The sequence below is a fragment of the Zonotrichia albicollis genome, chromosome 25 (genome assembly GCF_047830755.1).
Source record: "Zonotrichia albicollis isolate bZonAlb1 chromosome 25, bZonAlb1.hap1, whole genome shotgun sequence".
NCBI classification, from domain to species: Eukaryota; Metazoa; Chordata; class Aves; order Passeriformes; family Passerellidae; genus Zonotrichia; species Zonotrichia albicollis.
The window spans coordinates 3,293,225-3,305,006 of NC_133843.1; the positions used below are offsets into that span (position 1 = coordinate 3,293,225).

General features: G+C 52.7%; 1 protein-coding gene across 4 annotated transcripts in view; it reads left to right on the plus strand.

The window, feature by feature from the left end:
* Positions 1-11,782, plus strand: part of TP73 (tumor protein p73) — a 32,554-nt gene that overhangs the window by 18,713 nt on the left and 2,059 nt on the right. For 3 of the 4 annotated variants that reach the window (XM_014271079.3, XM_014271078.3, XM_005492628.4), the window contains 9 exons: positions 4,714-4,900; positions 4,981-5,096; positions 5,597-5,706; positions 6,598-6,740; positions 7,515-7,603; positions 7,915-8,039; positions 8,801-8,955; positions 9,682-9,814; positions 10,519-10,612. In XM_014271079.3, coding sequence (XP_014126554.2) covers positions 4,714-4,900; positions 4,981-5,096; positions 5,597-5,706; positions 6,598-6,740; positions 7,515-7,603; positions 7,915-8,039; positions 8,801-8,955; positions 9,682-9,814; positions 10,519-10,612 — 1,152 coding nt within the window. The remainder of the gene's footprint in view (positions 1-4,713; positions 4,901-4,980; positions 5,097-5,596; positions 5,707-6,597; positions 6,741-7,514; positions 7,604-7,914; positions 8,040-8,800; positions 8,956-9,681; positions 9,815-10,518; positions 10,613-11,782) is intronic. The other variant, XM_014271080.3, reaches the window with a different exon arrangement.

Genomic DNA, 11,782 nt, shown 5'->3' on the forward strand with positions numbered 1-11,782 from the left:
CCATCAGCACTTTGATGCAGGGACTGGAGGCACAGGGCACCAGGGTGCCTCTTGCAGCCATCCCCAGGGCAATATCCCCCTGTTCAGCCCACCTGTGTGCTGGACAGGTACTTCAGGCCTCCATGGACACTCCCCTCTCCTCTCAACCACCAGTTGTACTCAACCCTGCCTCGTAGCAAATGAGCAACAAAGTAGCTCGGGGAGGAATTTCCAGCTCAGTGAGGAGTTTACAGGCCGGTGATTAAAAAATAGTTATTAAAAAAAAATTAGACAGAGAGGGAGAGAAAAAAAAAAAAGGAAAAAAATTAGCTGTGCCGCCGGCACGTCTTCCAGGATCTGCCGTAACAGATTCGTCCGAGCCGGTTAACGGTATTTGCGGTTTGCAAGATGCTACATGTCTGGGGAAGATGACAGACACGTTATTATCACCTCTCGCCTGAGATCTGCCCCAACCTGTCCCAGGATGCAGCTCTGCAGCTGCTTGCTGGGGAGTGCAAGGAAATTAGCAGCCGGAGGCAGCGCTTTTCTTTCTCTCTCTGCCTTGCCAGGCCAGTGGCTTTATTGGGGATCCATTGACTGCAGTCCTGGACACGTCTTGAGTAAAGCTAATGAGAAGGCTGGAATGTAGGAGAAGAGGAGGAGGAGGGGAGGATTTGTGGAAAAAGCAATTGTTGAGCAAATCATTTCCTTCTAAAGGGAAAGGAGGCCTTGGCTGCGCCTTCCCCAACAGGCAAGTCTAGACGCTTAGGTGTCAACAGTTGAAGATAAATAAGATTTTATCAGCTCCAAATCTGTTGGGACACATCCTCCTAGCGGTTCTGCTGCCCAGGGACGGCTGGGCGAATGGACTTGGCCAGGAAGGCTTTCCAGCAGAGGATTCAGGTTATTTTTTGTGTGAGGCTGTCAGCATCCATGGGGAAAATCACCTCTCCCTGCTCATTTCCTGCATGGAGAGGCAGCCCTGGGGCTGAGCAGCCTCTGGAGCCATCTCCTGGTGCTCTCTCAGGGTGGGCAGTGATGGATGCTGAGGCTCCACATCCAGGAGCCATTGTGGGGCATTCACTCAGTGGAATCTTGTGGTGTCAAGAACATTTCCTTGGGGCAGCAGCACCAGGAAAACCATGGCGAAGCCTCAGAGTGGCTGGTGGCACCATGGGGTGACTGATTTATGTCCTGTTCCATCTGGCAGTGGTGCAGCATGGTCTCATCTTACCCAAAAAGCAGCTAACTGCATTTCAAATGCATCCAAAGTGGTACCAAGCTCTTGGGGAAACAGAGCTTAGAGCTAATACGCTGCTAGGAGTTAAATAATTTGGTTTTTCCATTTTTTTGGCTTATTCCTAGTAATCTGGACAGACAGCAGTAGCAGGGAAGGGACAGAGACAGAGCTGGCATCACAGTATCAGCCCAGAAATTGGGGACAACACTGAAAGCTGCAGGAAACCCCAAAGGAACAGAGGTTCTGTGTGTTTCCACAGGCTCCAGGGGAGACTGTCAGTGCTGCTGCTGCTCTGTGCTGGTTCAACCAACCCAGCATCCACAAGCCACAGAAACCTTTTGTATTCCTCAAACATAAATGAGGAATACTCAATAACAGACAGTCTACAATGTTTTCCAGGAACAGAGGTGACCTGAGTCCTCATGTAACCATGCAGACAGACACCAGAGGTCCCCAGGGTAGAAAAGGGTGTGGAGACACAGACAGGAGATGCCCAGGGCAGAATATACCCTGGGTGTGAAAGGAATCCTGAAGCTGAGGTCTGGAAATGCCAGGAAGGGGTTCAGGTGCCCCAAAATGTTATTGTTATGCCTGGCAGCAAGTTGGCAACAGCTCAAGTGACATGAGCTTTGACTATCACATGTGGCCAGTCCTGAGAGGTCAGTTTGTCTAAACCCTGCAGAATGGGAAGGATGTGGGTGAACAGACTGAGGTTCCCCCATGCAGGTGGCAGGAACACAGCCATGGCACACAGAGAGCCAAGCAGCAGCGCTGGTTTGAGATTAAATCCCATCATTTTGATCTCTGGGCTCTGCTCTGCCACTGCCTCATGTCACACTTGAGCAGCACATGGTGCCTGTGGTCCCTGCAGGGTGCTGTGCAGGGTATGGCTGTGCTGGGAGATACCAGGACCTCAGGTGATGCAGCACAGCCCAGCAGAGATGTGCATGGGACTGATAATTATCAAATACAGATAACAGAGGAGAGAGATGTCTGCTCAGGGACACTCTTCACAGTGCAGGTTTTGCTGTCCTCTAAGAGTTGTGCATTGCCAAGCTGGGGATGCAGAACCTCCTGGCATCCCAAAAACACAATGCTGGTTGTCCTGGTGGCCATGAGCAGCCTGGCTCTGTGAGACCTCTCAGCCCTGGCTGCAGCTGGAGATGTGGCACAGGACAGCTCCACAGGGAGAGGAATCAGCAGCACGGCCGCCCAGGGCACAGCCTGGACTTTTCTTGCCCAGAATTATCAGCAGGGAGTTCCTTAAAAGAATAGTTTGTTATTGTGGAGGGATCTTTGAAGGCGATCCCGGAGCTGTTGGGACATGATAAGGTTATCAGCAGAGGCAAGTCTGCACGGAGCGGCCGCCTTCCCCCTGCAGGGCATCACTCTGCTATTTAACAGAGATTTATCCATGTCATAACATGGTATAATGAGAGAATTTGTTACCAAAGAACTTGCCATAATGCACCTCTGCTCTTCCAGAGCAGTTATAGTTCCCAGGCATGTTGAGGGCTGCCCGGGAATGTCTACATGAAAAGATCCTTTGACAGGAGTTGTCAGTATTTTAACACCTGGCAAGGAAGAGCCCACTCCAAATAACCCTTGTTTTGCCACCATGGCTCCTCTAAATGAGGGTGTTAAACCCCATTTTGTGGTGGGTGAGTGGGTCCCTGCAGCCATGGGGGAGTTTCCAGCCAGGCAGAGCAGAGTCACCACGTTGTGAGTGGAGCCCACGCTTCCAGCTCAGCCCTGAGAATCCCTGAGAATCCCTGCTGGGGATGCAGGATCACACCCAGGAAGCCAAGCTGGCCATGGAGTCAAGGTGTAGTCAGCATCATCCGGTATGAGTGCAAAATTTGGGGATTTCTGTAGGGGTTTCCGAGCATCCTCTCTTGTTGGGTGAGTCCAAGTGCCTACAAAAACAAGGATTAATTCTTGTTGTCAGGTTCAAATGCATGTTGTACCTTTCAGCCACCATCCTCCAGAGACCACAGCATCTTCCTGCTCCCCCAGCACTGAGCAGGGTCTGATCTTGGGACTCCCAGGACACCCCATTGAGGAGGTTCTGATCTTGGGACACCCAGGACACACCACTGAGCTGGTCCCTGCAGCTGGCCACAACCAGTGCAGTGCTGGAGGAGCTGCAGGAGCTGCAGTTTGCCTTGGCAGATCCTCTGCCCATTATGTCTTCCCAGAGACCACCTAAATGAGGCAAACCCAGAAATGGTTTCTGTTGTTTGCTCTGTCCCAGTCCTGGTGGTGGGAGCAGCTTGCTCAGCCATGGATGGATCTACTCCTGCAGCCAGTGCAGCAGGACTGGGAGACACAAATCCTTCCTGCCTGACCCACAGGTGCACTGGAACAAGTCACAGCCAGGAAAACTGGACTGAGCCATCACTGAGCCCCTGAACACCCTCCAGCCCTGTGCTGAGCCCCTGTTTTGGGCAGCCCCAGCTCAGGAACTGCCTGGCACAGGGAGAGCAGAGCCTGCCCTTGGCACACCTGTATTTGGATGGCTCAGGACAAGCTTTAACATCCCCACAAACGCTCTCTGCACGGTGGTATTTTTTTGGCACCGGGCTCTGTGTTGTGGGGATGAGATAAAATACCTGGAGCAGGAACATGCCCTGCCATGCAGGGACGGGCTGCTCCGAGCACAGGGGTGGGCTGGTGTATAGCAAACACATTCCTTGCGAGGTGGAAAACAGCGTGGCACGGCTGGGGTGGAAGGGAATTGCACATCCCCACAGCTGGGCAGTTCCTGGAAGGTGAAGGACAGGCTCTCCTTCCCCTCCTTCTCTGGAGGGGCACAGGCTGCGGCCCCCAGAGCTTCTCCCATCCAAGTTTGCCACTGAGCAAAATTCACTTTGTCCTCACAGGGAGGAATTTGGTGGCCACACACCATTTTCTACTCAGCAGTGACTGCTGGCACTGCCTGCAGCTGCCACAGAGCATCCTCCTCCCTCAGCCAGCCCAGAGAGTGGTCCCCATCCTGTCCCCACCCTGTCCCCTCCATGAACCACTGCTGCTGCAAAGGACTGAGTCAGGATCAGGACAAACTGTCAGAACTAAACTCCATTAGCTGTGACACTGCTGCTGGCACCAAGCATGATTTGCTCAGGCTGTGGTGTGTCAGTGCCCTGAGTGCTCCGTGTGTGAGAACACAGACTTGGGAATATTTCCAAAACAGGCTGAGTGATGAACAAATGAGGATTTTGGTGATTTCCAGTGAGATTCCCTCAGTCTCAGTGCAGTGGTGCCAGGGCCCTTGCCCATCTGGGAAACCCTTCCCTGCCCCAAGAGGTGGCTGTGTCTGTTTTACATGGAAATATGGTATGGGTGAAATTGTCAGATTTCAACATTTCCATGGAAAGGGAAGAGAAGGAAGCCTTGCCTTTACATCAGAGCAGCAGACGAAGCTGAGATTGGATGGAGGAGCCCCCTCCACCCCACCAGGGATGCTCACCTGAGGGATGTCTCCTGTTTTCCAGTACTCCCCGCTGCTGAAGAAGCTCTACTGTCAGATCGCCAAGACATGCCCCATCCAGATCAAGGTGTCCACCTCACCACCCCCGGGCACCATCATCCGGGCCATGCCCGTCTACAAGAAGGCAGAGCACGTCACCGAGGTGGTGAAACGCTGCCCCAACCACGAGCTGGGCCGTGACTTCAACGACGGTGAGGGCTGCATGTCCCTGGTGTCACCACCCTCCTTGCTCAGGATGAACCATGGCTCTAACTGCAGGTTTTCCTTGCAGGCCAGTCAGCCCCTGCCAGCCACCTCATCCGGGTGGAAGGCAACAACCTGTCCCAGTACGTGGATGACCCGGTGACGGGGCGGCAGAGCGTGATGGTGCCCTACGAGCCCCCTCAGGTACCCGGCTGCTCGTGGTGGGGACAAGGACCAACCCTGCCTCCCTGGTTTGGGGTGCTGGGCCCCATGTGCCCCTTGCCCTGGCACATCTGAGACCACTCTGTGCTCATTCTTGGGGCTGGTGGCAGCTACACTCCAGAACCTGCAGCTCCCAGCCCTGTGAAGCATCCCAGAGCAGCCTGCTCTTGGGAAGTGGGGTATAACGGGATATCCCCTCCACTCCTTCCCTGGGTGCCCCCACAGTCCTTGTGCAGTCCCCTTTTTCCAGCTGGGACCATGTTCCCAATGGTTCCCTGCTCATCCTGCCAAAGCACCAGCTCTGTGCCAGAGGGTCCAGCCCTGATTCTTCACTCCCTGGGGATCCCAGCCTTCCTCCCCTCCTCTTCTTCACTCCCCGAGGTTCCCAGCCTTCCTCCCCTCCTCTTCTTCACTCCCCGTGGATCCCATCCTGCCTCCCCCCATCACTCCCCACTCAGCACCTGCTCTCCCCTCCCGGCCAGGTGGGGACCGAGTTCACCACCATCCTGTACAACTTCATGTGCAACAGCAGCTGTGTGGGAGGCATGAACAGGAGGCCCATCCTCATCATCATCACCTTGGAGACAAGAGAGTGAGTGGCTGTGGGAGCAGGGATGGGCATCCCTCCCATCGAGGGAGGGCTGGGGAAGGAACTCTCCTTTCCAGGGAGCATCCCCAGGTATCAGAACTCAGTGCATCCCTCTGGGTGTCCAGAGTTGCCAAGGACCCCATCAGGGGGCTCAGAGACCCTGGCATGCAGCCCAGAGCACCTGGGGATTTGATTTTGACCCCTGGAGCAAGTTGCCAACGTTGTATGAGGACCTGAAAGTCACACAGGTTTGAATAGTATAATAACAAAATGATCACAGGGTGAAAATGTAGATTTTAGGATTTTTGGTATGGGGATTATGGGGACAAGATGGAGAAACTTGGGCATGTCCAGCTTTTCTCCTCCTTCTTCTTGTTCTCCATTTTCTGCAGTGATATTGGCACTTTGGGATTGGTTTAGAGTAGAAGTGCGCTGTCTAACATAGGTGATAGGTATTGGGAATTCAGTGTAAATATGTTATATGTAGTTTGTAGTATAAAAGGACAACACCAAGTGCCTGTGGCTGCCCTGCTGAGCAGACCTCGGCTGGGCAGAAAGAAAATTTTGTAGATAAGAATTGATAAACAACCTCAAGACCAAAAAGTGAAGAGTCCAAACTCGTTCTTCAGCCACATGGGCCAAAGCCGAGACATCCTGCACATCTCGGGGCAGCAGTTAACAACCAAAACCCGAGACCCAGGGAAAGGGATGGGGCAGCCCCAGCTCTTTGCACAGCAGTGCTCCCTCTGCCAGCTTGGAGAGGAGATGGCATGGAGGGACCAGGGACTGCTCAGCTGGAGCCTTCCTCTGCCCCAGGGGCTTGCTGAGGGTCTCTGGTGTAGTTTCTGCCCTTCCCAAGGGGAAGCAGGGCCACTGATTGCACTGTTCTCCCAGCGGGCAGGTCCTGGGGAGGAGATCCTTCGAGGGGCGGATCTGTGCCTGTCCTGGCAGGGACAGGAAAGCTGATGAGGATCATTTCCGAGAGCAGCAAGCCCTGAACGAGAGCACGGCCAAGAACGGCAACGCCAACAAGCGCAGTGAGTGCCCTGACAGGGGTGGGGGGCTCAGGACACCCAAAATCCCTGCCCTCCACAAGTCTGGGCTCAAATCCACACTCTGAGATGATGCTTTGACCTTTCTCCACTAAATCTCATAAGCTGGACCCCCACCCTCTCCTCACAGAGCCTGGGCATGGCTCTCATGGCTGGATATATAAATTCATTCTTGACAATAACAAAGGGACCCTCCCATGCCAGGCCTCAAGGGAATGGATACCTTTTTTACAAAATTATTAACAAAATAAGAATTATTTCATGAACCTAAAAGCATCAGGAAAAACACCTCAGGAGAATTAGCAATATGTACAGTAATATAAACAAAAGTATATTTCTCCTATGAAATCAACTTTCACAGCCTTTCATGTGAAGTCTTACCCGTGTATTCATAACTTTCAAATCAGAGCTTGAAAACACAATAAAACCCACACAAAAAAAACCCACAAAGCCCCGCCAGAATATATTTTCCAAAGCTATGATTACCTGGTAATCAAATAACTTTTAATTTACCAGTAAGCAAATAACTTTTAAAATGTTCAATATACCACGAAAAATTTAGCTTCATAAACTTGTTCATAACATCATAATATTCCCTGTTTTGTATGATGCATAACCTGAATTTTTTCATAGAAAAGAAATGTGGTCTGATTTTAAAAAATATTAGTTTTAATTTTAATATCCTACACAGCTTGAAGTGCCCCCTGCCATGTCCTGTCTCCCACAACTCTATCAATTCTCTTCTCCTCTCCTTTCCAGCCTTCAAGCAGAGCCCCCAGGGCATCCCAGCGCTGGGCACTGGCATTAAGAAACGGAGGCACGGGGAGGAGGAGATGTACTACGTGCCTGTAAGTGTGGGTGAGCTGCAATGGGGTCAGAAATCCATTTGGGACAGTGGTGGGACATCGTCCCCTCTGCCAGAAACACCTTGGGGAGGGGATGTGGGGAGGGGATGTGGGGAGGGGATGTGGGGAGGGGATGTAGGGGCCTTGGGAATAGGAGCAAAAGCATCCATGGACACACATGTCCAAGGGATTGAGGCATCCCAAACAGTCCCTGGCCACAGTGACAGTCTGCTGGGTGGAAAAAAAGGGAGAATGAGGAATTGGCCAGGTGGGATGGGAATAAAGCAAAGTCCCGGTGTTGTTCCCTCCTCCAGGTGCGAGGCCGGGAGAACTTTGAGATCCTGATGAAGATAAAGGAGAGCCTGGAGCTGGTGGAGCTGGTCCCACAGCAGCTGGTGGATTCCTACCGGCAGCAGCAGCAGCAGCTCCATCAGAGGCAGTGAGTGCTGCCCCAGCCCCTGAGACCCCCAAAACTCCATAAGCCCCCCATAGTTCCTGAGACTCCCATAGCCCCTGAGACCCTCACAGCTCCTGAGACCCCCACAGACCCTGAGACCCCTATAGGCCCTGAGACCCTCACAGGCCCCAAGACTCTCACAGCCCCTGAGACCCTCACAGGCCTCAAGATCCCCATAGGCCCTGAGACCCCCACAGGCCCTGAGACCCCCATAGGCCCTGAGACTTCCACAGTTCTGAGACCCTCCCAGCCCTGGAGACCTCCACAGCCCCCAAGACTCTCACAGCCCCTAAGATCCTCACAGGCCCCAAGACCCCCATAGGCCCTGAAACCCCCACAGCCCGAGACCCTCACAGCCTCTGAAGATCCCCCAGTCCCTGAGATCCCCCCAGTCCCTGAGAACCCCCCAGTCCTCCAGGCCCCTGCAGCCTCCTGAAACCCCCACAGTTCTGAGATCTCCACCATCACTGAGGCCTCCATCATCCCTAAAATCCCTACAGTCATCCAGAGCCCTGAAGCTCCTCAAGCCTCTGCAGTTCCTGAGACCCCCACAGTTCCTGAGACTGCCACAGTCCCTGAGACCCCTAAAGCCCCCTCAGACCCCTGCAGCCCCTCGAGACCCTCACAGCCTCTGAGCACCTTTACTAGGGAGGCTGGATGGGTTGGGAGGGAGCTCCAGGCCAGAGCAGGGCAGCTCCATCCCACCCACCCCAGTCTGACCAGAGTGTTCCCTCCCCAAACAGGAGCCAGCTGCAGACACCTTCCTCCTACGGCCCCGTCCTTTCCCCCATGAACAAAGTGCACGGAGGAGGGATCAACAAGCTGCCCTCTGTGAACCAGCTGGTGGGGCAGCCTGCCCAGCACGGCTCCAGCTCTGCACCCGGCCTGGGCCCCATGGGTACGTCCTCTGTCGGCAGGCTGGGCTCTCCCTGCCCAGAAATGGGGTTTATTACTGATTTCTTGATTTCTGGGGCCCTCCCTGGGGGTTCCCCTGTTGGGGAAAACTCTCATGGAGCAGTTCTGTGTCAGGAAAAGGAGATACACTTTTTCAGTCTTCAGCTAGTTGTTTATCGTTATCTTATCAAAACCTCAGCACATTGTCTACACCAGACTTTGAGCACAGGAAAAGCACCCCAAAAATGATGTACAGATGTACAGATGTACAGTTTCAAGGTCTTTTAAAGTTGCCCCATCCAATTAACTTTTAAAGCACATTTTATTTTTACCTGTCTACCAATAACTCATCCTTTGTCAGTCCACATAATCTAAAACTGTGGCTTTCCTTGACCAATCACCCTGTGCCACCAGCACTGCAGAAAATGAAGTAAATTAAGAAGAAGAAAAAGCTTGGGACAATGCCCGATGTCTTCTATCTTGCCTCCATCTACTACATACTAAAAATCCCAAAACCTAACTTTCTCACCCAAGTGACATACTACACTACTCTCTATAATGTATTTCACACTTCTGTAGACTCTAGTCTATCTTGAAGTCCTGGGAGCTTTCTCCATGGGTGAGGGTCAAAGCCAGTGCTTCTCTGGGGTCAGAGCAGACAGAGAAATATTTCCTGGGTTCCCACAGGTGTGGGTGGTTTCTAATGGGTGCATTTGTTGCCACTGCCCAGGACCTGGAATGCTGAACAGCCACCCCATGCAGAGCAATGGAGAAATGAACGGGGGCCACTCCTCCCAGTCCATGGTGTCAGGGTCCCACTGCACCCCCCCTCCGCCCTACAACGCCGACCCCAGCCTCGTCAGGTAGGGAAGGCACCTGGTGTCCTGTCTGTCTGTCCTCTGTTCCTCGCTGTGTCCCTCGCTCTAACCTTCCCATCTGTCTGGCAACTGGTCAGCTGGCCACTGGCCCCAACTGAGAAATCACTGCTGCTCCTCTCACCTAAGCAACCAAAGCCCAGCTACCAATCAGTCAGGAGCCCCCACTGCCCTCATACACCTTCCTGATCCCTGATCAATTAGAAATTAAGTACATCCTAAAGAGGGTCTTGTCCTACCTGTCCAATGGCACATAGCTTTATGAGCTTCCCCCTTCCCCTTCCAGCAACACCTGGAAATGGCTATGTGGCTTATTTCAACCAGAAATACATTAACAGCTCTGCAGGTTTTTCATGTTTTGGCCTTTAAAAAGACCACGGATGTTTTGACAGACCTTGGGCCAGCATCCACACAGGGCAGAGCCCAGGGCATGCCCTGATCCCCTTCCCCAGTAGCTTGAGCTCCCTCATATTATATGAGTTCATGAGCCAAAATCTCAGATAATCAGGAGGAAAACATGTGTAGTTTTAGGAATGAACACAACCCCACAGTGTGCTTTGACCTTAGTGCCAGTGGAGCACCCATGGAGCTCTCCACATCCCCCACCTGCCATGGTCTGTCCCACAGAGATAGGACACAGCTGTTGTTCATGAGAACTTAATGCCACTTTATTTTCCAAACTTTCTCTGCAGTTTTTTAACAGGATTGGGGTGTCCAAACTGCATCGACTATTTCACCTCACAAGGGTTACAGAATATTTACCACCTGCAGAACCTATCCATAGAGGTAAATGCTTTGGGGAGATCTGTTCTTATACCACTTGTTTCCCACAGCTGTTGGTCTGAAAGTGTTTTGGAGGAAGGGAAACCTGTGCCCCAACCCCTCACACAGAATGTGTTCCCAGGATTGATGCCTGTCATTCCTGCCCCCTTGTTGGTCCTTTGGGGGTAGCTATTGCTCAGGCCTTGGTGAAAATCACAACCAGCCCCAAAAAACCACAACCAGTCTCAACTTCTTCCTCCAGACTCTCAAAAATACAGAGATCAAAGATCTCCAGGCCAGAGCTCAGGGAGATTTTCCACCTAACACAGAGAACACAGCTGAGGTGCTCAGGGGAACACCGCATATCCCACAGAGCCAGCAGGGGCACTCCACAGCAGCTCAGGGAGGTTTAATCTGGTCTCACTTCTTCCCCTGCTAATCTTTAGAATGAAAGAGGCTGAAGTCTGGAATGAAATAACCCAGGTCAGGCAAAAGATGTCAGAAAAAGCATGGAGGGGATGCTGGAAATACCTGTGTGTGCCCAGAGCATCATCCTCTGCTGCTGGTACCAGGGGTGGCACCGGAGCTGTTCCGGAACCCATCAGAGGAACAAGAAAAAGGAAAATTCTGAACCCTTTGATCCATGGAAAACCCTGTAAATCCCTGAGCTGGTGTTTTGACTGAGACAGAGCTCCTGCCCAACCCTGTTTTGACCTCGTTTTGCCCCAGGCAGGTGTAGCAGTGTCTCTACCTGGCAGCTGCAGCATCCCTCAGGAGAGATGATGATTTGTCACTGGTGGCTGGGGCCAGTTGTGTAACCTGAGCCTGGTTCTGGACCATTTGCTGAACTAACTCCATGACTGCCTGTCAGCTGTCCACTGGAACGTTTAGGAATGGCCAAAACTTGTGTCAGGGCAGAGCTGTGTGTCTGAGTCGTGTGTAGCTACTAATTGCATACTCGCTGTCTGCTCCAGTTAACACTCCCGTGAGTCTCTGTGCTGGCATTAACATGGACCCCTGGCAGCTCCCCCCTGTGCTGGTGTGTGTCCTGGCACATGTCCCCAGTCTGAGGTCACCCACCTCAGGGCTGGAGGCTGGTGCTACTCCAGCCTCCTGGGCCAGGACCAGAGCAGAGGCCATCCCAAGTGCACAGCCACAAGGATGCTCCACACGCTGCTCTGCAACCTGTGTTCA